The sequence below is a fragment of the Aulonocara sp. 'chitande type north' Nkhata Bay genome, linkage group LG4 (genome assembly GCF_057382095.1).
Source record: "Aulonocara sp. 'chitande type north' Nkhata Bay isolate Kocher_YH1m ecotype deep benthic linkage group LG4, A_spYH_male_GT1.1, whole genome shotgun sequence".
In the NCBI taxonomy this organism is placed as follows: Eukaryota; Metazoa; Chordata; class Actinopteri; order Cichliformes; family Cichlidae; genus Aulonocara; species Aulonocara sp. 'chitande type north' Nkhata Bay.
The window spans coordinates 37,157,960-37,184,924 of record NC_141347.1 but is presented as its reverse complement, the minus strand read 5'-3'; the positions used below and the strand labels follow the sequence as shown (position 1 = coordinate 37,184,924).

Genomic DNA, 26,965 nt, shown 5'->3' with positions numbered 1-26,965 from the left:
GCTCAATGTTTTACATTTTAGTTCACGTTTTTATGCGTCTGCCAGGGGCGGATCTACAGGGGTGGCATGTGCCACCCTAAAATAATCTCTTGCCACCCTTTGTGCTTTGCTTATCACAATTAAGTTTATTAACATAAGCTAGCATTAACACTTTGAGCTTAGCTACAGTTAGCACTGAATATAAATTCTAAAACTGAATATATTACAACACCACTAAAAAATGGTTCAGCCCATACCTTTATTTCTTGTTGTCAGTAGCAACCGATGCCTGTGATTGTCCCAGAGCACATTTTGAATCAACACTGTGGGCATTTGCAGATTTCTAGTTGTTACACTGTGGAAATGAAATGAAGGTGAGTGTTATTAACCCTCTGGGGTCAAACAACATGCCACACCTCCAAATCACGTACCACCTTTTCTTACTAGTGGAAAAGTGTAAACATGTCGACCAATAAAAATGATACGGAACAATGTGGGATTTAATTATTTGGTAGGAACAGAGAAACGTTTTGGGAATGATGGCGCTGAGAGCGAGTTTTGTGATGTGTAGCGTGTTTGGAGTGTGTAGTTAGTGTGTAGTTTTTGTTTTGTTGTGTGTGTCAGAACAACACTATCACAGTTGCTGCCAAAAAGCCACCAAAGACGGATTGCAGCATAAACGCTGAGTGATGCACCTCCTGCTGTCAGGCCTGTGGTGCTCTCCTCTGTGGACTAACTTGAATAATTTGAGTATCATCTTAACTGTGACACCTGATTGTTCTCTCGTTTTAGTTTAAAATGGTTATATAAATGATAGGGTGGCTGCAAATCAGGGTAAATAGTTTCGTATAACTTTATTGTTTACAACATGTGTGCATAAGTTAATAAAATTTACAGTTTATATTTGCATTTAAAGTTATGAAAGTGATTCACTAAACAGGTAAAAAATAGAACTTTTTCCCTACTTGGTTTTTATTTTTTTTACAATGTGTCAATGAAAGAATAACTGTAAATTCAGACATGTGAGGCAAAAATATTGTTAAAGGTAAAATCAAACTGTAGTAAATAATGAGCAGTTATACCCTGGAGCCCGGAGGGTTAACCTCATACATCATGAAAAAATAGGTTTACAGTTCTGGTGAAAAATGTTTCATGATGCTGTAGATTTCTGACATTTTGTGTAAATTTAAGCAACAATGTAGCTTTCTATATGTTCTGCATGCTTAATTTATGATACAGGCTATGTTTGTGAAGGTTCTCAGTCATCCATCCAGGTCATTGTAGCCTAAGGAGCATGGAAAGAAAAGTCTGGACGTCCCACCTCTCATTCGAGAAGCTTCTTCAGTCATGGACCCCCCCATTAGGTAGAGGACCAATAGGGGATCCATGACCCTCTTGCGGACACTCCCATAGGGCTTAAAATCTGGGACTCTCCACCAATTGCGCTTAAAACTGAAAAAGCTTCTTTAATGAAACGTCTTCAAGAAAACTTAAAAAAAGAAGCCCAGATGCTTTTTTTCTTTCAAGCTTTCTTTCCAAGCTGCTTAGACCATCCAGGCTAAACACAGAATCAAAATTCACATTTTATGTAACTGAAATGGTTAATTATGTGGGGTAAGAAAAAGTTAGAGTATATTTATACGAAACGTGTGTATACTTACTGCATTTGATGTTTTATAACAGTGTATAATTCATATTAAAGGATGTAACACCTGCAAGTGTGTAAAATAACGGCTTTGATTTTGCCACCCTAAGAAATGTCTCTAGATCCACCCCTGACGTCTGGGACAACAGGGCATCCCCAAAACATATACATATGACAGGGGTACAGCCCCTCGGCAGGCTTCCAGACGCTGACCAACCCGCTTTATCAAATGGGTGGAAGTGGCAACAACAGAAAAGTCTAAATCTAAACAAGTAATTAATCACACTAATACTTGGGTTGAACCAACCTGATCTCGCGTGTTCTCACGGCTCTCTGAGGTTACAGCAGCACGTTATTTCATGTCTCTCGAACATTAGAAAACGGGAGTTCCACAAGGTTCGGTTTTGGGTCCACTATGCTTTAATTAGACATGAACGAGTTACCAGACAGCTGTAAAGACGCAGAGGGTCAACTGTGAATGTAAAACTGTAAAAACCGTGAATAACACAGCGCTAACGGGAGGAAATAGACACAGAGATACAGAGATGAGCAGGAAGTCCCTAAAGAATCAGCTACAAACGCATCACATCAGTACCGTCAGTGTTCTCCATCTTAGTTTGTGTCTGACAGTCACAGGCTTGTGGTCCAAACTCCAGTTAGTCTGACTGAAGTCGAGGGTGCACTGTTGTCTCTGCTTGTCTGTTTTTTCACTGATTTTCCTCAGAGACAAAACTGCGTGGCTCCTGACACCAGCTTCGTCCACAGAGGAAACCCACAGTGGCGTCCAACCTCTGATGGACGCGTGCAGGGAAGCATTTCTGCGTTTCATCCGTTTCTCTCAGATTTATCACAGAAAAAAACCTCAAAATCCAGACGAGGAGATAAATGAACCGATATAATCTCACAAATTACTCTCCAGATTATCACACAGTATGACGTCATTTATTTCTCTAATAGTAATCACCTAAGTACCTATCAGAGCTTTAGTTTACACACCAGAGCTCGTCTACAAACATCTAAACCTAAACAGTTACTTGATGTTATAATTACAAAGAAAAAAATAGAAAACTTCACATCATTATAAGAAAAAAATTATTATTATTACGAGATCAATTTTCTCCTTTGAAGTGACAGCACTGGGCCTCCATATTTAACTGGATTTTATTTTGGGGACCAGGTGAGGAGGAAGGTGAACAGAGGCCTCCAGAAAGTTCACAAACCACACGTCAGATTTCAGCCTCCCCTCGGGGGTACAGCAACAGCTGAGGAAGATGATGAGTTTTCATCCTTAGCAATAATCAGAAACACTGAGAAAAATTTTTAAAAAGACCCACAATCCCCCTGGTGTCTGCTGCCGAGGAGCCAGAACATGCCAACCGTCAGAGAGGTCTGTCTGAGGCGGGGTCAAAGACCTGAGCACCGTTAGTATCGCCGGGGAGGAACTCGAGTTCCCACCAGGAGCAAAAGTCCGGAGAGGTCCTCGTCACACAGCAAACCTGAACACCAGCTGTGAGGGTTTCAGTTTCCTCTGACTTGCTTAAATCTGCTGCAGTTGGTGGACATGATGAAATATTCTATCAAAGAAACGCTGGAAATGCTAAACATTTAGTTTTACACTTCCTGGGCAACGCAGGCGACCTGCACTTTCTCTAACATCCACTAGAGACAACTAAACAGCTGCATGGCTCCAGTTTTATGTGGTCTGCTATGTATGGGGGCGTGGCCTCTTTGACTGACAGATGGATGGTGACACAGGCGGCTGTGGCTGCTAGCTGTCTGTGAGGCTTCAGACCAATAATACGTCTGCTGCTAAGAGACGGTCTGAGGAGGCGGGGCAAGAGTTTAGGCGCACAGTGAAATCTGAGATTGTTCATTGGATGTTACTGAGCACTGGTTAGCAGGTAACTCCGTCTGTGCGACACTCCCCAAACAGTCTGTGATAACAACCCAGCTGTTATTCAAATATGGCCACTTCAAACCCAACACGGCGCCAACAACGAGGTTTCAAACATTCAGAAACCAACGGACGACATCCATCAGTTATACACTGGCTAACAAAGATCATCAGGTTGCCTGATAACTACACAAACTACAGGCCGCTGCTTCAACTCAGCCACTTCAAATGTCAGCAGGTTGTTAAAAGATCATTATAAGTCATCGTGTGTGAATGTGTGTGAATGGGTGAATGACTGAATGTGTAAAGCGCTTTGAGGTCCTTAGGGACTAGTAAAGCGCTATACAAACACAGGCCATTTACCATCGTCACCACCATATTTACGGCTTGGCCGAGCCACGTCGTCCATCCACCACAGGACATCTGTGTCTAGCTAATCTAAGCTGAACCTCAGCCTCATCAGGTTTTGGTGCCCTAATCTCACCAGACAGGAACTGAAAAAATCGAAACCAGATGTAAACCAAAAGTCTGACACGGTTAGTCCAGCCAATCAATGAGCACCAAGCTCTCCGTTAGTTTAATGTAAGGATAACAGCCGAGGCAGCTAACAGGTACGTGAGGATCTCTGCTGATTCGCCCTCTGAACTGTGACATCACAAAATGATTTGGGGAAACTTTCCTGAATGTGGATCTTAGTTCAGATTTCAGCCGGAAGGATTAAATTGAGGTTGAATTATACGGTCATATTGTTTGTTACGCCCCTAGCAAGCCCCTAATCTCCTCAATGTGCTCAGATGGTGCTAATTGGCCACACCTAGTCCGGTGTGGTATTCGTCGCCTTTTTTATGTTGCGGCTTTTGAGCAGGGTCGTAACATGTTGGAGGAGACGATGCTGTCCGGGTCTGTCAGACTGGACGAGCTCAGAGGAGAACTGCGAGGCCGGATGGTCAGAAAGGTCTGGAGGAGACGGCAAGGAAGGCCGAAGACCGGCTTCTGGACAGCAGCGGGCTCTTCCAGTGCACCTTCATGTGGTGCCTCAGGTTGGACTTGGAGGAGAAGCGCTTGTCGCACTGCTGGCAGGAGAACGGCTTCTCCTTGGTGTGGATGCGGCGGTGACAGATGAGTGCTGTGGAAACCCTGAAGGACTTCCCGCAGTCAGGGCACTGGTAGCGTTTGGGCTCAGTGTGGATGCGCCGGTGGTTCTTCAGGGACATCAGGTTGGGGAACTCCTTCTGGCACGAGCTGCAGAAGTAGGTCCCGGTCTTGTGGCTGTTCTTGTGGTTGAGCAGGGAGCTGGCGTGGCGGTACGAGCGACCGCATTGGCCGCAGACGAAGCTCCTGGAGCTGCTGCTCGAAACCACCGGCCTCAGATCTGGGAGGAGAGAAACACGAAGGTTTCAGTTCAGGGTAACCCACAAAGGGTCTGTCGGCTCTGAAGCTCACTGTCAGATCAGCCAATCACAGAGTCGGAATATTATGTTGTCACTCCAATTTTCCAACCAGGAAAAGCTGGAAAACACCCCCAAAGCCTCCAAACTTCTCTTTGGAATTTTGAAACGAGCGGCTCGAGTGTGACATTTATCAAGTCAGTGACGAGAACGACCGGCCGAATACGAAGCAAAGCCGGAGGGTTTATTTTAGGGAGTGTGCTGTGCAACCATCTCGAGCTTCCTTCAGGTAACACTGATGGGAAATATCTGAACAGTAACACCTGTGTTACGCCTGTCACGCACTGCCTGCAGCTCCTGTGATTGGCTGCTTCCGTACCTCTTATCTTGTCTCCTCAGCTGTCAAAGCCCTGCACAGGTGTGAGCCACGTGAACACATACATGGGTTATATATGCAGGACCATAATGAACGGCATCACGTTTCTGACGCTCGTGAGATTTTTCTAAAAAAGGAATTAAAGTCACAGGATGTGAAGAGTTTCATTATAAACTGATAAACTACAAACGTGTCACACGACTACATGTCCGATAAACGCTAAAACACTTTAATTACGTGATTATGTTTTTTAGTGTGAATTAAAGATCAGATTGTCATCATCAACATTAGACTGCAGAAAATAAACACATGAATTAAATCCTCAGATAAACATCAGAAAATTACAAAATCATTTCATTTAACAAACATAATTACTGGTGCCTTAAATCAGGGGTGTCCAACTCCAGGCCTCGAGGGTCGATGTGCTCAGGTTTTAAACGTGTCCTCGATCCACACAGATGATTTACATGTGTTCTCCAGAGGCCTGTTAATGAACTCATTTAATTCAGGGTGATATCTGAAACCTGCAGGACACCGGCCCTGGAGTTCCCCACCCCTGCCTTAAAACAAAAAACCCATTTATACATCAGCGACTCGATCGTCTTTTAACCGACAAAGCTGTATGTTTGCTCTTATTATGAACTAATGATAACTTAATGATAACACCTTCGGCTGTTTCCTGGGGGAGAAGTGTCCAAAGATCCAAAATCATCAGTGATGACACAGAAAAACCTTAAAGTTTCTGTCACACATTTCATAACTCTGTGCTGTCAGCTTTTACATTAACAACATAGTGATGCTGAATTATCATTGTGACTCAGAGTAACTTATTAATAGTAATTAAACACATCTAATAATGAGCAAACATCATTTATGGGATAAAAACTGCAGTTTTTCCTTCAGTGAGTGAAACCTGGATTTTTATTACCGTACTATCTGCACTATAAGGCGCACTTAAAATCCTTTATTTTCTCAAAAATTGACAGTGTGCCTTATGTATGAATTCTGGTTGTGCTTACTGACCTTGAACCGATTTTATGTGCTACACGGCGCTCAAAAATCTGTCAAAAAAATGTTTTAGTACGACTTTGGTAGCTACGAAGCCGCACTGCTTGATGGATTGTTGGAGCCTCACGGAGGAATCTGGGTCCTGGGTCCTTGGGCTAGCTGGTATATAATGATGTGCTACATGATCGCTAGTGAAACAGCTATGTTAGCATAAACACAGTGAAGCTGGAGGATGAACGCTAACTTCTTTCCACTCGATAAAAGTTAATGTGAGGGTTCCTGATGGTTAGAGACAAATGCAATCACATGGCAGGATGCTGTAAACGGACCAAACTTCAGTCAGAACAACTGAGATTATTCATCCACAATACGAGGTTAGTCATTAATTTACTGCAACAACACGGGAACAGAGCTGCTGTGATAGAATACAGCATTAATGAATCAATGGTACAGAAGTGGAGGAAGCAAGAAGAATGAGTCGGTTTTGTTTCGCTTAATGCGCCATATAATCCGGTGCGCCTTAAGGTCCAAAAAATAAATAAATAAATAAAAAATACGGTAATAGCAGCTGTGTGTGTCACAAACATTAGACTCATAGTCGTGTGAAAACAACTTTACTTCACTGACGCTGTAAAAACCTTCAGACCGTCTGCACTCTGATACTAAAAGCTGGAGATGCATTCAGCAGGTTCTGCACCAACTTCCTGCCAACACCAGTGAAGGTGCCGGGAGAGACGTCGATGTGGACGGAGTGAAAACACCGAGTGTCACTGTGTTTTTCAGCTATTTATTTTCAGTACTCAGCAGTAGGGTTATAGTTTATGGACAAGATCTTCTGTTACGAAATGAATTATCAAAACATAGTTTATAAAAGTGTATAGTAAGCATTACATATATATGCATGGAAACCAAAAGTTAGAACTCAAACAAAAGAAAAAAAAGGGGGTGGGGGTTGGGGGGGCGGGGAGTAGTAGTTGTGCCAAACCAGTCCTCTTCTTCTTCTCTACAAACTAGTTGAAATGCAGGCGGAAAGTGTGACACAGAGAAGAGCAGGCATGGCGAGGACAACCAGACGGAGGATGGACATTTATTACTTCTGTGTTCTAGATCACACGGACTCCTACAGCACTTGACGGTCACTGCACGGCTTCACTTTTAACTTTTCTTTTTAAACTAGCACCAGTGCTGAAAACACGCACACACACACGCTTCCCAAACAATTAAATAAAAAGGAACAAAACACCAATAAATACAGGAGGTTACCATAAAGAGGAACAGAAAGGTCGGCGAGCACACCGAGGCGTCCCTTTCAGTCTGATTTGATGAAGAGGAGGAGGAGATAAATATGGAAGAAGAGAGGGATGAAGGAGCGTCACATCATCACTCGTGAAAGAAGGCAAGAAGAGCGTCTCCGGCGTGTTTCAGGTCCTCAGTGGAGTCCACAGAGAGGGGCATTGTGGGTAAAAGGAGGGCGGGGTGTTTACATCAACACAGCTCTAAACTCACATCCTAAACACTAGCGCTGTCCATTACAAGTGTTAATAATAATGATAATATAAATAAATGAATTACTACATGATCTGTCATCTTTTTTCCTTCTTGCAGAAACGTCGAGTTCGTACAGCCGCTCGCCTCCCGCCGCTCAGGCCTCGCCTTTTTGTTTTATCATACTTACTGGGGCTGGAGAGAGGAGGGGAGGGGTCACTTCCTGTTCATACGTGTGGACGTAAAGCGCGAGAACGGACAGTTCAAGGTGGAGCTGTTGGTTTCCGGAAAGCTTTTTACGCTGCAGTTACACCTACTGAACACCGGGGGCAGGGGAGGGTCGTTTTCACTGCAAACAGCAAAGAGGTCTGAGTGTTGTCATGGAGATCGATCACAGGGGATTGTTTTCCCTCGTGTTTTTTTAATGAAAGTTGAAGGATTTTTATTGGTTTTTGCTGAGATTTCCACTTCCTGTGACCCGCAGGAATAAAAGCTGCTCGTAGCTTCTGAGTTTAAAAAGATGCCTTAAAACTGCGCTCTACATGATGACCACCAGGAGGCGACACCTGCAGACACCAATAAAACGTTCTTCTTTCCTTATTAAACACCTTCGGTTCAGATGGAGGCGAGGCAGCAAGAAAATGGGTGACATCACACCGGCTACGTTTGCTTCTGGCTCGTGGCGCTGTGACATCACACTCACAAAAATGTGTCTTACTAAAAGAACTGTAAAAATGGAAGTGAATCTACCGTCTCGAGGATTTCTGCCTAAAACCAGACGAGTGCTTTTCAGCTCCACAGTCTCATTTATTCTGGAAGAGCTCGAGAGCGCCCCTGTGAGACAGGAAGTCCATGGGTTTGTTGCGTTAATGCCATCTGTTAAAAACAAATCCTTCTGGGGTTGAAAGAGTGGATCTCGTGAACACGATTATTTAACACTAACTCGACATGTCTGTTTCCAAACAGCTGGATTCAGTTTCACTCTCTGACACGTTTATTTTAGCGTCCGTCGTGAGGTCGAAGGTCGTTTGGAAGCTCCGAGTCTTTTACTCACTTTGAACCATTTGACGCATTCAACCACCAAAACGGTTTTTTTCCCCCTGCACTGAAAATGAAACGACGCCTAAAACGAGAAATAAGGGAAGCAGCCGTCATTCCTGCTGAGGTTCCTGAGTGTTTCCTCCAACCTCCTCCTTCAGGAAGTCTCTGATCTATAAATCTGTAGGAGCTCGAGCAAAGGAAGCAAACGTTTTAAAATACTGACAGTTAATTAACCTTTAATATTTAACAGTGAAAGGATAATTAACGATGTGTAGTGATCGGCTGTGTGTAGACCAACGTTCTTACACAATGACACGGCGGCACCGTTAACCTTTGTTATATGATTTTTGTTAAACTACGCTAACTTTTTAACGGTTCGTGAGGCTGACGTGGAGGCAGACGAGACCCAAACTATAACCGAAACATAACGTATTACTCTCGACTTGGTGCAAATGTCTGAATACATTCAGTTAGTTTGGTGGACTTGGACTTCCTCCGTGTTGTTTTATACTTTGATCGGGTTGTTTCCTGTTAGTGTCATGCTGTCTGCTGATTGGTGAGGAAACGTAATGAAAGGAGGAGATTCTCTCTTTTCTTTTTTGTTGCTTCAAAGAGGTGAAATTAAATCAGGACACTTCGCTGCATGTACAGTTTCCTAAATGAAAGCTCGGACCAACCCACGAACATCCCCGTTTAAATAAAGTTTAAATAATATAAAAAACTGGATATAAAATCAGACTGAGGTATGAACTCTGCTGGTGTGATAAGACGGAGGCCTGAGGAAAAATATTTAAACGCCAATCAGCTGATGATCAGATTAAAAGGAGTCGTCTTGTGATTCTTCATCTTACACAGACGCCCTGTCGCTGCCCATTAGTGGGCGGTGAAATGGTCCACGACCACTCCAACAGTCATTTTCACATGAGAACGTTTGGTTTGAACATATGACACGTGTTCCGTTCACAGCATTAGCGTGTTCACAAACAGGACGCGCTACAGGAAGTCTGAAAACCCTCTTTTTAAAAACTGATCACGTCTTTAATCAAACTTCAGGCGCTACGGGAGAAGGGCCATTTTAAACCGCACGCAAGCCGCAGCGGTCTCTCAGCTCCGGGTCCACACGTGTGAACAAGAAGTCAGGAAGTGGTCACCGCTGCAACACACAAGAAGACACGCACACATACACACACACGTTTAAAGCAGTCCCTCTGAGTCCAAAGTGTCCATGTTCAGTCCTAAAAGTTCCCACAAGTCCTTGCTGCCTCCAGGCCAAAAGGATAAAGGTACAAAACACGAATCTGGCCTGCACGCTGTTGATCAAAACAGTCTCTCCAGACCAGATTAGAAACACTGTGACGAAGGCCACGGGAAGAAAACGTCCTGTAAACACCATCAGAAACAGGACCAATCAGACTCCCGCGCTCCATCTGGGTGCAGCTTGATGGCTGCGGCCTCGTGGTGCACCAGTCCGTGGCAGGGAAACATAACAAGGCAACATGCAGCAGGGGGTCAGTCCAGTCTGCCTGTCAGTCAGCGTGCGGGGCAGCATAGTGCTCTGTGAGGGTGTGTGTGTGTCTGTGTGTGCGTGCGTGTGTGTGGGGCGTCACGTCAGTCTGTCCTCCACACACACCACAGCCACACATGGTCAATGAGGAAGGCTACGCTACATTTTTGGCACCTCCACAATCTTCGGCATGTGACCCCCCCCTCCCCCAGCCCCACTAAGACCATCATCACCACCACCTCCCCCCCCCCTCACCCTGCAGCTTATATGAAGGGGCCGCCAGGCATACCCAGGAAGTTGGGCGCTCTCATGGACATGGGTGGAGGCGCCGATGAGCCGCTCCAGTGCACCTTCATGTGGTGCCTCAGGTTGGACTTGGAGGAGAAGCGCTTGTCGCACTGCTGGCAGGAGAACGGCTTCTCCTTGGTGTGGATGCGGCGGTGACAGATGAGCTGAGTGGACACCCTGAAGGACTTCCCGCAGTCAGGGCACTGGTAGCGTTTGGGCTCAGTGTGGATGCGCCGGTGGTTCTTCAGGGACATCAGGTTGGGGAACTCCTTCTGGCATGAGCTGCAGAAGTAGGTCCCGGTCTTGTGGCTGTTCTTGTGGTTGAGCAGGGAGCTGGCGTGGCGGTACGAGCGACCGCACTGGTCACAGACATGGGACTTGACGACCTCGCTGTTGCTCCCTTGGCCGCGGACTTTGGCGACGTTGCTGGGATTGAGTCCTTGCTCTTGCATCAGGGTGAGGTCCAGGCCTGACCCCCAGCCCAGGTCCTGGGAGCCCCCTGGGCGGGGCTGCTGGGTTCTGGGCTGGCGGGGCTGCGGTGTCTGGCCATGAGTGATCTCCATGTGGAGCCTGAAGCTAGCCTGCGTGGGAAAGGCTCGCTGGCAGGACCGGCAGGTCAGCTCCCGCTGCTTCTGGTGTACACGCCGGTGGTTGTAGAGCTGGGAGGAAACTCGAAAGGCCTTTCCGCAGTCGTGGCATCGGTGGCGCCGCGTCTCAGAGTGGATACGGCGATGGTTCTTCAGGGCAAGCAGGTTGGAGTAGGTCTTGAGGCACACGGCGCAGTGGTAGATGCCGACAGTATGGGTGTTCTTGTGGTTGAGGAGGGAGCTGGCATGGCGGTAGGAACGGCCGCACTGATCACATCTGTGCAGGGACAAACAAAGAAGAGGGGTGGAGGAGAGAGGAAGGAGATTAGCAACGGAACATGGATGTCCGATTTCAATGCTGTAGCCAAATTCATCTGGTTACCACTTTTTCTGGAGAAGTATTTCAAGTATTTTTACTAGTCATCATCTAGGATGTTGCACATACAGGTATATGATCTGAAATCCGGCTCAAAGCTTTCAAAGAAGTCTACAAAGTGGTGTACCATTAATGATTTCTACACAGGTCATAGGGGAGAGGACTGCTGGGTGGGTGAGGGAGGGAGGGACATGGGAGACACTATGGAGAAACAAGTGTAGGGAACTGGAAGGTATCTGCTGCTCCCTGCACTGCACAAATAAAACAACCTTCTGTCTCAGCCTTCTTTGGATACTGAATGTAGTGATGAGAAACCATCAAACATGCCCAAAGAACCACTACCATGCATCAAGACTCCTGTAGGTGTTAAGACTGGTGACCTGTGGACATGTGCAGTGCAGCTAGCTCCAAATACTTCCTAATCTTCCCTTTCAGAACATCAAAATGCAACAGCCCCATCACATAACTGCAGTTCCTAATCTATTAGCTAACCAGTGTCAGAATAAACACAAAGACTGCAATCAAAATCAGAACAGAAGCAAGGAACACACAACATCAACACTTCAATATGCTGCACACAAAATACTACTTAAAGAGTTCGAAAAAAACAAAGCATGTAAACAGTACATCTGAACATGACATGTTTGACTGAGGCTAGCCTAAAAATGTCTGATATATGCTAACTGTAAGCAAACGGGGTTGACTTATCTGGTCTCTCCACTAATTCAATTTGTCCAAACTTCAGAAAAATCCGAATTCCGGCACGCGTATGGTCCCAAGGAAGCCGGATTGGAGATCATATACCTGTAATAGACATGTAGAGACCTAAATTTATCTTCACTATTTGTTTGTTTCAACTTCGAAGAATCACAAACAACTGACGAGAACTCACGTGTACCGACACTCTTCGCCCTCTCCCGTGGGTGCAGTGGCCTTCCTCCTGACTTCCATGCCTACCTGGTTGTCCCCGCAGCGGTGCCTGGCCAGACCGGACCTCCCCTGGAAACTCTTCCCACAGGTGGGGCAGCCAAACGGGGTGGCGCCTTCCTCGTGGACTTTCTGGTGGTTGCGGAGGAACCGGGCCAGTCGGAAGGCTTTCCCACATGTGTGGCAGATGTGCTTCTTCCGCTGCGTGTGGATGCGCATGTGGTTGCGTAGAGCCATGTAGTTGGTATAGGGCTTGTCGCAGAAGTTGCACCTGAAGTTTCCGGTCTTGTGGGTGTGCTTGTGGTTCAACAGGGAGCTGGCGTGTTTGTAGGCGCAGCTGCATAGGTCGCAGGCATAGGGCCTCTCGTCAGAGTCCATGTCTACAGAGTTCTTCTCGGTACTGATGGTTGTCGAGGTGTTGGTGGAGGACGATGAAGGCAGGTGCTGGGCTGGACAGTCATGAGCCGCGAGCTCGTCAGCTGTGGCAAAGCCTTCGCAGCAGCCGTCGCACTCGAAATCCATCTGAGCGCCAGGGCCTTGTGGGCCTTTGCACAGGCCGGCTGTAGTGTGGGTAGCGAGCTGCCTTTGGGTGCGGAAGCCCTTGCCACACTCTTGGCAGTTGTGCTTCTTTTGGGCAAAATGGAGACGAAGGTGGTTTTTCATTGCAAGCCTGTTCGGATATGTAGAGTTGCAAACATTGCAGTGGTACTCTCCAATTTTGTGAAGGTTCTTGTGATTGGCCAGGCTGCCCGCATGGCGGTAAGTCTTTCCACATTCTTCACAGGCAAACGGCCGCCGTGCACTTTCGGCAGGATCAAACTTCTGGGGTCTGGAAGTACCGGCTGACGAGTAGGGCTTTTTGAACCCTTGGTGGCTGTATTTGACCCCCATCACCTGGCCCTTCGATGGCTCCCCTCTCATAGTCTGCATTTGAGATGGGTCAGGCTGCTGGAAGCGGGAACCGTTTGGGCCGGTCCGAACAAGGCCTTTGGCTCGGTGTTCTTCATGGAGACGGAGATGGTTGATCAATTGCTTTTGGATCTTGAAGGCTTTGCCACATTCTTCACACTTGTGCCTGTAGCAAAAATAGGCAAAGGTAAAGAAAAAAAAAACAAAAAACAGCAATATCTCTTTCAGTACATTTCAAAAGCAAAATGACACTTTGTAGGTATTTCTAGGGTGGCCTAAGTCAGATTCTTAATAAGGTTAGCAGTTCTCAGCAGTTTTACTAGCCTCAGACCCCTACCTACTTTGGCAACAATTCTCCTGTACTTCAAAGTTTAGATGAAAACCAATGAAAATGTTATCCATAAATCTTGCCAACTAAAGTCAAAAAACTCACTTTGACAGAATGAGATCTTTATTAGCCAAACAGTTTTAATTTGTCACATGCCTCAATTGGTGCTCAGTACCTATAACTGTAAAATAGCTACAAAATTTATATAAAAATAAACAAAACTTTATTAACGTCTTTACTTTATTTACAAAACAAGAGTAACATGATAATTTTGGATTTGACCTCCAGTAGGCACTACCATTAACTGTTTCTAATGTTAACTTTTTAAAGAATTTGTTGAGAGACATTCGAAACTGGCAGAAGACCTACCTCTTTAAGTCAAAGTGGGTCCTTTGGTGATTCTTGAGAGCCAGCAGGTTGTAGTAACGTTTTTGGCAGACAAGGCAACGGAAAACACCGGTCTTGTGGGACTTCTTGTGGTTAAGGAGAGAGCATGGGTGTCTGTATCCTCGCCCACATTGGTCACACTTGTGGGGCTTGTCACTCTGATCGACCATTGGCCTACGTCCATCTGCGCCAACGTCACAACTTCTTCCAGCGACACCACCGCCAACGCCCTCTCCTCCAGACATCCCTTTGGCTCCATTTAGGCCGGGCTTGTTCATCGAGTTACCTCGATTCTTCCCAGGGCACAGGTGGGTGATCAGATGGTGGCGATCGGCGAAAAACATGCCACAGTCAACACAAATGTGGCTCCGGCCATCCATCTTTTCGTTGCCGTTGGCTGAACTCCCTGCAATACCCTGTTGCTGACCATCTGGCCTTTGGGGCCCATGGATTAACTGATGATTCAGGAGATCCTGCTTTCTGGCAAAAGTCTGGCCACAGGTACAGCAGATCATCCTCCAGTCCTGCTGCAGGTTGGAGGGTCCTGGCCCTGTGGGGTTGTTGGCATGACTACGCAGGTGACTTCTGAGAGCTCTCAAACTAGCATAGTGGTTGCCACAAACTGAGCACTGATACACCTCTCCATCATCATCGTCATCTTTGTCATTGCTTCCCATTCTCTTGCCTCCACTTTGAGGATACTGTCGTTGACTGCCGCCTTCTTTCAGGCTGCTGGAGCTTCCAGCAGGCAGCGAGGTTCCACTGGAGCTATGGTAGTTCATATTCCCCATAAAACCATTGGACATATTGGCCTGCTGCTGCTGCTGGCCACGGCGGGGACACATGTGCGACTTGATGCCAGACACATCGCCATACATCTCACCACAGTCGGCACATACGTGTCGGTCGGCTTGCCGGTGAGCAGAGCTGCTCTGGGAGAGTGAGCTGCCATCAAAGCGATCATGGAACTCAAGAGAGTCTAGCCCACTGCTGTGGCCTCCATCTGGTACAAAGTGGGCAGCTTCGCCGAGATTTCCTGGCAGGGAGATTGGAGTGGTGGCACCACTACCTTCCTGGACGTAGCTCTGCTGCGAGTCCAGAGTCAGGGGCTCTGGGGATAGCCAGTCGTTGCTGTCATTGTTAATAGGCTGATTGGAAGGACGACCCTTGTGGCTTCGTAGGTGGCTATGTAGTGCTGCCAGGTGAGGGTACTGCTTACAGCAGATGGTGCACTGGTAGTGGCCCGTTTGGTGGCAGCGTTTGTGGTTGACCAGGCTTCCTGCATGCCGGTAACTTTTGCCACACTCCCCACACTTAAAGCGCCGCTCTTCATCATCTGGAGAATTAGCCTGGGGCACACGACCTCCTGACGGGGAGGCCACCGAGCTCTGGGATCCAGAACTTAGAGTCTCCGAGTTGAGGATGGAGCTGTCCTGACTATGGGAGGGAGGGTGGGGATCATGAGTTAGATAATGGACTTTCAGTGTCTCCAGATCTGGGTGTCCTGCGCCACAGTATGCACATGTATAGATGGGGTTGTTGACTGGAGGGCCCATAATGGGGTCATAGGGGCCCCTCTTCTCAGTCGGCACTGGTGGCAGAGGCAGAGGCAGAGGGTCCCCCAGCGCCGGCGTGTATGCCGGGGATCGAACAGCACTCAGATTATGAGGCATGATGCCTGGAAAACTCCGTGGCAGGCTGAGGGTAGGTGAAGCAGTGTTGTGCAGCAGAATGTGTTCTTGGAAATCTGCCTTATTTGGCAGCGCTACCTGGCAGAGGTGGCAGAAACAGGTGGTAGTGTCTTCACTTTGAGAGGACTGAGTGCCAGTGCTGCGCTCCGAGTCGTGGAGGCTGCTGCTGCTACTGCTGCTGCTCACCATTGAGGCCCCAGGGGTCTTGAACTTCGAGTGAGTTCTCTCGTGGCTGTTTAAGGCAGCCAGGTTGCCAAATAGTTTGAAACACACAGAGCACTTAAACGTTCCTTGTTGGTGACACTTCTTGTGGTTCACCAGGCTACCGTGGTGCCGGTAAGTTCTGTCACACTGATCACACTTGAAAGGTCTGTCCCAAGCGTCGTCAGATTCAGGGGAGCCTTTTTTTCCGTGTTCGTCTGTCTCGTGGCTTTGCAGGACACTATGTCCCATACCACTATTGTTCAAATGGGAGCGCCCAAACCCGTCCGAGAGGTCCTGGGTGAGACCGTAGTCCCTCTCGTCGTGGCCGGCTTCTTCGGGCACTTCCTCGCTTTCTTCCTCTGTGTGTGCACTACTAGGGGATAAAGTATGGATCCGTAAGTGATTTTTCAAAGCTACTGCGTTGGGCAGCGTACGTGTACAAACAGGACACTGGAATGATCCAACTTCGTGAGATTTTTTATGATTGGCTAGACTAGCTGCGTGTTTATAAATTCGTCCACACTGTTCACACTCAAAACGACCGGTCTCTTCTTGCTGATAATGTGCTTTCATATGTTCTAGAAGACTTGGAGTACTCGGGCAAACCATATCACATTCTTTACAGGGGAAACCCTTGGCACGACTCATATCATGCATTGCCATAGTACTCTAAAGCAAATCGTTTGGAGGGAATCACGGTTCACAACAGAGCAATGAACAGTGATGTTGAGGAGGTGGGGGAGGAAACTGTAGGGCTTAGCTCTTTAGCTGAGGGCAGCAGTGGAGGCCATTTTCTCCCTGGGAGCCGTCAGCGCAGGTCAATCAGGACCCACCCCGGGAGGTGGCAGGCCTGCGGGGGTCACACCGGCCAATGAGGTATCACTGTGGAGAAACAAAAGAAGAAGAAAAAGAAAACAGGTTACTCAAATACCTACTTATCTTTTGTTAAAATCTCGAAGTTCAGTCCAGGTCCCTCAGTTTAAGTTTCAGCTATTTGCTATTGATTATAACAGAATCTCAAAATGACTGGGATATTCAGGAAAGCCCTACAAAGATTATTTAATATAAATAGTTTGGTCCTAGGTTCTGTTATCATTTTAATTTTCTTTATTATGCTTTTGCATCACAAATTTTATAGCTGGATATAGAAATTGTGGATGGTGATCTTAAGGATCAGCAATAGTCCGAGTGATCACTAGCAGCTTGCTAACCACAACAATTAAGTAGCACAGTTGCACAAGCATCAGCTGTAGCTTTAATAAAGTGTCAGACCAAACATTTCAAATTAGTTTAACTGGAAGACTCTAGAAACAAAATATCATTTTTTTTATTATACCAATAAATGACCATTAAATGGATGTAACTTCTTTGTCAGAAAAAAAACAAGGCAGTGGGTAAGTGCTTTAAATCTTCATGTTATCTGAAGGCCATCAGACAGCGATACCTGTGGTTGCAAAAACATTTCCCATCTTATAGAAACTAATTTCTTAGCTTATCTCTAAAAATGTCTTGTAGTTCATGGTCTCAGTTGTTTTGGGTCATACTGTTCAAAAGTGACTTCTATCTTGCGAATTTTGGACAGGACGATCCGACTTGTGAATGGATCGGCCCACGGTCAGGTAAACCTGATCCAGTCCTAGTCGCCACAGCAGGGTGAGAGCAGAAAACCACCTGATCTGCACGATGATAACGGAGCAGCAGGCCAAACTTTAGGAAACACGTCAGGTGTAATTCAACCTCCCGATTTATTTGAATGTGACAACTTGTTAAAACTTGTGTAACCCCTCCAATGTGTGAGGCAACTCCATTTATATTTTAAGAGAAATATTCTGAAACTATTTTGATATTTAAAACATCAATTTCCAGTTTGAAAAATGTGCTGCTTTTCCGTGTCAGTAACGGTTGGATCACTTTTATGTTCTGAGAAGGGAAAAAATGTAAAAGTTTATTTTTCACTCATTAGACAACAGTTTGATTAAAATCTGCCTCGATCAAATAGTTTGTGTTTTCTGTTAGGACCCCAGTGGGATGCAGTCTAACCGATCAGAGACCGAACCTCTAAAGTCCAGATTAGTTGGACTTTACATGTATGACTGAAAAACCAGAATATCAGTGATGCAGGACCTGATCCGCCTCACTGTGCATTGCACTGCCTATAAAACTACAAACGGGACCTCTGCATTGAGCACAATGCGAGTAAATACCCACAAATATTCACTGTTGTTTGGATTAAATTCAGACCCATCATGCAGGAGGAGGAGTGGATTTTGTGAAATATGGATGGATGGCAGCATGGCACAAACTCAATGCTTCTTTGGCCAAGTGTGAGAAGAAAATGAGACACTTAAAGAGGACAGGCTCAGTCGGTTAAAGACAAGAAAGCAGTCCAAGCGGACGTGCTGATGCTGCTGATGAATCGGTCCTGTTTGGGTTTGCTGGGACTGAAAATGCTCCGGTTTATTGTATGGTTCCAGGAGCAGTTGCTGTGTTTCTGCTGGTTGTGGAGGCGTGAGATTCAGGTTTGTCCAGACATCGCGTGACAGTGAGCGCTGCACCTGTCAGCGAGTTTCACTGGGAAATAGAGAATTCCCTTATTTTCCAGATTAAAGAAGCACAAGTGGAGGAAATGTCGGTCAGCTTGGCCTTCAGGTGTCGCGTTTTGTTCCACCGACAGCTCACCGACAGCTCAAACGTCCTCACTCTACAAAAGCCACAGCTCCACTTCAGAAACGACTGAAATTTAACTACAGCTCGTTAAAATGTGCTCTCCAAAACCACAACTCGCAGAAATATACAAAAGTATATCTTAAAAAATAGTTTAAAATGCTTGTGATTATTTTTCTGAGTGAGACATTTGGTGGAAGTCTGACACAAACTGATCAGGAATCAGTTCAACAGATCCTTCAGTGGGATTAAAGTGTCTGCGTCCTTTTTAACAGGCTCATGTGTAATCTGTAATCTGTGGCAGATTACAGCAGCCGTTCGTGTTCATCTCATTACACACAGCTGGGTTCAAACACTGGCTCGAGGCCCGCTCAAAGACTTTCCAGGTTTCTCCTGATAACACAGATCCCTATAAAACTCCAACACGAGCTCATCTCTGCAGGTTCAAGCCTCGGCCAGTGTTTGGCTTAAACACCGTTCATAACGTCGGTGACGTCAATAACCGAGCATATGAACAAATCTGAACATCATGAATCACAGCAGAGACGCACAGATTTAGATTTTCTACAACTGACGCCTCAAAGAATTATTCTTTTTTAAGAGTGAAAATGTAAAATATTGTTTCTTACGTTTTCTGGGGGAGTTAAAGAACTGTCACTTGGCTGTCACTTAAAATCTATGGGCTCAAATTGTGGTCAAAATTCGTACTTGTAACTTGAAACTTGAGTGCAGAGTTTCACACGTATTTTTTGGCTAAGTCCACACACAAATCTTTTTTACACATACAAATCCTGATTTACAAGTACAAAATATTTATGACCACAATTTGAGCCCATAAAAATCATTTAAAATAAAGTCCTCCAAAGCCACAGTCCAAACATCGTCTCCGTGTGCAGGACTTTATGAAAAGGAAATATATACATAAACCTACACAGTTTGTGTATCAGGCTGTTAACATGGGGGTCAATGGGTACGGGCTCTCTGCTGCCTCTGCTGGATGTCAGAGGAACTGAAGCGTTTAGAACACAAAGGGTCTCATGGGCAGATTTTCTGATGGCATTACAACTGAACCAGCCTTTGCTTACGATGGTTTTATAGAACAACGTCTATAACGACTGATCTGAGATTTCAGCTTAATTTAAATGTGAGCAAACCGAGAGGCTGAAACCTCCTGTTAGACATAGTAATGGACCGCCGAGCTGGGTCCTACGTAAACATCACCACCTCAGCTTCAAACTGCCGACTGTGATGCAGCAGCAGACAGTATAAATCTTAAAGCTTAACTTTATGGACCACAGCTCAGGCGTTTCGTGAAGAAGGAAACACCCAGATTTGTGTTAAATAACATATCACAGTTATGTGTGTAGTCTCCACTGGAGAATCTCTATGAGCAGGAAAAGGCCCGGAATACAGATGTTGGCTAACGGGAAAAGAGCGTTGACAGGAAGGAGGATCAAACGGTTTACAAGCCGTCACGGGCGATAGCGTCAGCACTACGAGGACACCACCTGGTCATCAGGTGGGATTTAAGGTCTCGGGTTTGTGTTTATGTTCTCTTTGGCTGAACAGAGAGGAATTATGGGAATTCAGCTAAACAAACTTGCTCTAAAACCCAACAGCACCCAGTCAGCAGCGAATATATCAGCGGTGAGGCTAAACTACAGGACTGATCAACACAAATATACCCAATCAACCACGGATGTTTGATCAGTGCATGTCTCATTAAAGGTGAGCTACCTGTGAGAGGACAGAGGTCACCCGGGTCTCAAATGTGGTGCTGCAGGTTGGAGCTTTAAGTGATTTAGTCAACAAACATCCAACAACTTGTCAAATATAAAACATGAGCATGAAAACCTGAGCTGAGCAGCACAAATCGGTCCAGGAACTCAAAACGATTCAAGAGGAAGCAGAGACGGATTGTCTGCGCAAGAAAAACACGCCAATCTCCACACAAAAATATTTACCGTCGTACCGTTATCACCACAGTCGTTTCATTAATGAGCAATTAACAGATTCACCGGTAATGAGCGAGAAACAGAAGAACAAAGAAAGAAAGGAAGGAAGCAGGAAACGAGGTGAGACACGAGGGGAGGCGTGGGGGAGGGGAAGGAATGAAGGAAGGGGAAAAACAGAAAGAGGGGGAAAAGGAGGGGTTGGGGTGGGGGGCTGCAGTGGAAAATAAAGGTGTGGAGGAGGGTTTGATTGGCAGGAGAGGTAACCTGAGGAGGAGGAGGGGAGGCGCTGACGAGCTGCAGTCTGACAGGCAGGAAGGCAGCAAGGAAAATAAACAGCAGCAGGAGCGAGTGAAGGATGTGAGGGGAAACTTCCTCTACATCTCCCTGCAGAGCTTTTACCTGCAGAGCCCCCCACCTCAGCCCACAGGCGGCACGATGCCTTCACCAGCGGGGACACAAGAACCAGATCGGTGCCTTTTCCTGCACATAACCCAGCATCATCGCCTCAGAGCAGGCGAGTGCTGTGTTTATCAGAGCTGCGGTGCATCAACGTGTTCAGCTGACTTTGTTATCTTTATCATCCTTCTTGATCATTATGAAGCTTTTCGTTTGTGAACTCGGGCACTTTTCTGTTTTTTGCTTCTTGTTTTTTCTCCTTGCAGTTCCTCTGGGGTCCAGCAGAGGCAGTAGTGCCTCAGTCCCCATAGACTCCCATAGAAGTTAAAACTGTACAGCAGAACATAACATGTTTACTGCAGGATAAAGACGACAGCAGTAGCTGCTAATAAAGTTTGGCACATCTGTAAGGACCATTTACTGATGAGTCGTTACTCAAGAAAAAAAACAGCTGAAAAAAAGACGACTTTTTCAACGTATTTGTCAGACTCTCAGTAGGAAACGGAGCATCTGACACTGCATCGCTGACGACTTACTGTCCACTCTGTGTGAGGAAGTAAAACACATGACCGACATGTAAAGGAGAGATGGACTTGTTACCAGCCACGTGTTTAAAACCAGCCTGCCCATTACTTCCTGTCATGTGTCTCCTGCTCTACTGATGGATGTCCATTTTAAACACAGCCAAGTTAATAATGAGCCTACTGTATGTACAGTAATCCCTGAGAGCCCCAAGTTCAGGCTGCAGACTGATTGACACTCAGTTTATCAGTGTTTTCATGCCATTGCATCTCTACGAGGTCACAGAGCTGTCCAGCTGGGACAGCCAAACAGAAGATGTGGACGCATTTCTATTATTTATTTATTTTTTTAAACCTAATGAGGCAAAAATTTGCTTTCTAGAAATCGCTGAAAATTCCCCAGCTCATTTACATTAAGACTTTTCTCTTACAAATTTAATAAAATCTTTTATTCTAATATGGCAGCGAGACATTTTCTCTGCCTAAATATGTGCTGGTTAGGATGAACGCAGACACCTGAGCGTGTTCTGTTACTTTCATGTAAAGGAAACGATCGAGGAGAAGATAAGACATGAAAGCGTGAAGCCTCCCAGTGTGTTAAACAGGGACTCTGTGAATCGCGCTGCTGTAGCAGAGTCCAGGAATAAACGGAAACGAGCAGGTCGCCCTTAAATGCCAAGGTTATGTTCAGACCGCCACTGCGACGAGTTTTAATGATGGAGAGGAGGAGCGGGGGGAGTAAACAGGGAGGAGGTGCTGCATTCGGCCAGATGTTTGATGTGAGGACAAAGAAAGCCCACGGCAGTAGCAGAGGCGACAGGAGACGCCACCGGCGAGGGAAACAGGCCAGTCGTGATTTCATTACAGAGTAACCTGGCGTTCATTTCCTCGCTGTTCAGTCACACAGACTGCAGATTAAAGCGCTGCAAATTTATTTCTCCTTTACAAACAAGAACAAATCACACACTCCATTTAAATATCAGTGATTCGACTCTCCAACGCTCACAGAGTGCTCATGCTTTATTGGCTGCGGCTGAGTGTCGAGGCGAATCTGAAACACGAAGAGGGACCTGAAATTTAAACCGTCTTGTTAGCGCTCTGCCATCAGCCACAGGTAGGCGCAGCTCTACCTGTCGCTCGCATGAATCAAACAGCTGAAGTGTGTGCGGTCCACGGTGGATCTCAGATCCTCACTGAGCTTCAGTTTCTCTGACTAACTTAAAGGAGACGCTGGAATATTTCTGTAATACACTCAGATTACTTCAAACTGCGCATGATCGAGAATAAATTATTTCAGAATATCTGCATTTTATTTTTTAATGCATTCTGCACGTTTACCTCCGAGTGCTTCACAGAATAATCAGAGGACAAATTTACAGAGACTACACTGAAAATAATCACATTTAATCAAATTCCTGTAGAAAAAGTCAAATTCCCTCTCTGCTGCTTTTCCGTCTCATACATGATCAATAAAGTGAATATTTGGAGGCAAAGAAATTGATTTGAACACTTTCAGCTTTGAGGTTTTTTTTAATGAAGTAACAATGAACAACCTACCTAATGAGAATAACGGCTAATACAGCCCTCATGTTTGACCATGTGGCTTATCTTACAGTATTCAGATTTGCATATTATTAAATAACAGTTAAACACTGATTAGAGCTCAATTACTCAAAAGAAAAATCAGCAATTATTTTTACAATGCATCACTTCCTTTTTCAGACAAAAAGACTGTTTTTCTCTCGTATATGATCAATAAAGTGAATTTATGCAGGACCAAGTCAAGCAATCTGCTTCAAACCCTTTCAGTTCAACAAAATCCAATTAAAAGGAAGAAACTGTATAACAAAGAGAGAGAGAGTTATTTGAGATTTTAGTGTCCACATTTAATTTTCCTGCTTTTGCTTTGCGTCTCTGAACTTATAGTTGAACCAAAGATTTCACCTCCGTCCCACGAGCATCACAGCTTTAGAAACTTGTGTTTTCATGTTACAGCAAATCAAAAATATCTGATATCTTCAGGAAAACGAAACCTTTTCCCCGCCCGAGTGACTCTCAACATTTCAGATCCTATTCAGTTTTTTTCCCCTGTGTGAAAAGAACAAACTCATTTTCTTCATGTTGAAACAGAAAATATCTGAATAATGACACAAATGAAAGTTTAAAAATATACCTGACACTCAGGCTCATACAGTTTTTCTACACATGGATTCATATGATGTCACACAGAGTGGACAGAAGCTCCACCCAACTTTGTATCATATCTAAACGTTTGTGTAGTTACACACCTCTCCACTAAAAGTAAAATAAACAACTGAATTTTTGTGGGCCACCCCCCTCTCACCCAGTTTGTACAAATAAATAAATAAATAGATAAACTCAGCGCCCATCTGGTGTTTCACTCTTTAAGGATTACTCTGAACTGCAACACATTGTTAACACTTAACAGAGCCGCTTTGTGGCTGGGAGCCCACGTACGGACCCGAGGCTGCTCACAGAGACGTCCACGGCGATAATGTGGGTCAGGTTTTCCACACGAAGGGTCTCATTCACACTGGGATGTGATCGGGCCCGGGAGCGGCAGCCAATCAGCAGCCTGTCACTTTTTCCTTCCATCATGTAAACAAACCGCCCTGCTTCGTTAAACTACCGCAGGATCAAAAGAGCCACTGCGCTCGCTCCCGCCGCGGTGTTCCCCGCTCCTCTCTGCCCGGCGAAGGCAGGTCTGCCTCCAATGTGCGCAGCGGGGCTCCCTGACCTTGGCTTGTCTCCTCTCGGTCGGGATTTGCTGGGACAAAGCGGGGCATCTTCTCCTCGACACCCGGCCGACATTTCCTCCTCCAGACCGCAGCTTTCCGCCGCTGGAGGAGGACGGGGTGAGCGATGGGGGAGACGCCTGTGGCTGTTTTCCTATGTGATGCTCCCAACAGAGCCGGTAGATCACCGGCAGCCATCAGCCCACTTTCACTGAGACCCCATCTCACTCGGAAAATGGCTTTCGAGCAGCGAGCCATTTTCCCCCAGCTAACGGGGGTTAGCTCGCGTTTTAGCCCCGCAAACGGAGCCCGCTGGTGGTCTCCAGCTGCGGGCCGAGCGGGGCTCACAGAGCGAAACACGACGCAGATTGACGGCGGAGTGAGTCCCGACCGTCTCCGTCTTTGTATAAGACGCATTTTGTAGAGAAGAGGCGCTGAAAGCACGCGCACGCACACACGCACACACGGCCGAGCTAACGCTAGCGTTAGCACGCGGCTAGCCCGTTAGCAACCCCCCGCTATGACAGAAAGGGGGTATAACGGAAGTTCAACACAAGAAAAGCACAAACAGACACACAAAAACACCGTGGCTGGGCCGCACACGCCACCGAGAGCCCGCACTTTACTCACAAGCGAGGAGAAGCTGCAGGAACTCGCAGGGGTTAGCGTCCCAGCTAGCCTTAGCAACCCCAGGCTAGTCCGGAGCGACACAAAGATCTCGACAAACACACCGCGGCCCCCTTTGATGGAAAACCGCGTTTTCGAGGCGTTTCGCAGCGCACACTTACCCCTCAAATGGCCTCTGCGCCCGCAGGGTGAACGATGCACGGCGCGGAGATGCAAAATGAGCCACTTTCACGGATTAGGCATGATTATTTTTCCTCCCCTGCTCATCACCGACTTTTGGTTGTTGGCTCGGTCCCCCTGCCGCCGCTTCAGCAGCGTACTTCCTGCCGCTGCTAGCCGAGCGCAGCGCCGCTCGGTCGCACGCGCGTCATCACACGCACAGTGAAGTCCTCGCGCCGCTGTAGCGGCACGGCGCGCTGGCGGCGCCGGGCTCTCAGGGCTCGGACTCTGCGGTGTCCATTTTGGCGCAGACACACCGACCGCAGCCCGGCCCGTCAGGGAAAAACAGAACCGAGCCGAGGGACTCGTTCAGGCGCTCACACCTTGGGCCCTGCAGCCGCCTCTGTGTCGGTCCCTGTGCCCACTAATCAGCCGCCAATTATTATCCCACTCAGTGCGGCACCGATCACACAGGTGAAGGTGAGGCCGGTCTGCATGACGCACAGACTCGTGCTCAGGACTGGGAAGTCTGCAGTGTGACCATTAAATACTCACCTGTGCTGTTCTGTCCCCGCAGCAGGTTCACACACACCTGAAACATGCTACACTCTGCATCATAACGGTAACTTTGGGACTTTTACACACTGTAGTAAACCTTGCTCAACAAACCCAGGTGATATGATGTTATATATGGTGTATAATATGTGATACAGGTGTCACAGGTGTAATGGTTTCTGGAGATGTTGCTGCAGCACGTTCCTGCATTGCTGATTGTCTCCCAAAACAGGGATGGACAAAGAAGTCTAAACCAGCCTTCTCGGTACAGCACATCATTTTCAATCATTCATACATTGTAGCTGAGATGTTGTGTCTCTGGGGTATACAGATGGTTCTGAATCTCTGAGCTGACTCCCTTCAGTAAGAGCATGCTCACATTTCCCACAAACTGTGTTCGTCCTGCAGATCCTTCATAAAAACACAACATCAGACAGCACCGATGCTTTGGTGTCAAAGTTCTAACAAACAAACCAGTGTCGAGTCGTCATTTTAAGATGGAGCATTAATGCGATCCCGAGCCTGCTGTGAATGAAGTGGGCCAGCAGCTCTCCCCTCACAGACTCTGAGGAGGTCCTTCATTAAAGTTATACAACAGCTCCATGAAGCACCAATAAAACGTCATGAAATCAATAAACATATTGATCTGCAGAGCACGAGGATCAGACGAGTCCCTGCAGGAACAATCAGTGTGAATGCAAACCTCAGCTGGTCCATTCATCAGTCAGCTGACTGTCAGAAAAAACAAACTTATACCAGAATAAAAGAATATAAAGTAATCCCAAAAGTCCCATCAAGTAATACTTCACAATAAAAGTCTAATCAGATCTAATCGACATGTTTCAGTGTGAGATGGTGGAAAAACCAAAAAGTTTTAAACTGAAACAACATTTTATCAGCACTTTTTCCCTTTTTTGTACAAACTTTCCCGCATTATGAAGACTGAATACTGTTTATCTCCCTTTTGTTGTCTTATATTTATTATTTTCATAATATCACAATGTCTCTTAACTCAGCCACATGGGGACCACGAGCCAGTGTAGTCCTGGTTCAGATAAACTGGGAGGGTTTTATCAGGAAGTCCATCTGATGTCAGAGCAAACATGCACATCATAAAGATGAGATGGTCAGGTTAACGAGCACCTGTGCTCTGTGTGGAGCTGATGGATGAAGAGCAGGATGGAGGAAGTGAGGTCAGCCGAGGTTATCACAGCTAACTGAAGCCAAGTTTGAAAAATCCTTTTAATCAACTCAAGTAAAAATGGAATTATTTTTGTAAACTTGCAAAACAAAATAAAACAAAATAAAATAATAA

At 46.2% G+C, this 26,965-nt stretch overlaps 1 protein-coding gene across 1 annotated transcript; it reads right to left on the bottom strand.

Moving 5' to 3' along the window:
• Window positions 1–823: 823 nt before the first annotated feature.
• Window positions 824–25,272, bottom strand: LOC147333268 (zinc finger protein 646). Its single transcript, XM_086290349.1, has 5 exons — window positions 25,098–25,272; window positions 14,105–16,899; window positions 12,464–13,573; window positions 10,610–11,472; window positions 824–4,890 (listed from the first exon to the last, which is right to left on the bottom strand). The coding sequence occupies exons 2-5, from the start codon at window positions 16,678–16,680 to the stop codon at window positions 4,466–4,468; spliced, it is 4,974 nt and encodes a 1,657-aa protein (XP_086146475.1). The 5' UTR covers window positions 16,681–16,899; window positions 25,098–25,272; the 3' UTR covers window positions 824–4,465.
• Window positions 25,273–26,965: the final 1,693 nt, after the last annotated feature.

What these genes read in the sequence shown, in the direction of transcription:
- LOC147333268 (XM_086290349.1), bottom strand. Translation starts at nt 16,680, where the DNA reads ATGGCAATGCATGATATGAGTCGTGCCAAGGGTTTCCCCTGTAAAGAA. An exon ending in ACCCACTTTGACTTAAAGAG is followed by an intron (nt 13,574 to 14,104) that starts GTAGGTCTTCTG and finishes TTTTTGCTACAG; the next exon opens with GCACAAGTGTGAAGAATGTG. An exon ending in GGCGAAGAGTGTCGGTACAC is followed by an intron (nt 11,473 to 12,463) that starts GTGAGTTCTCGT and finishes GTCCCTGCACAG; the next exon opens with ATGTGATCAGTGCGGCCGTT.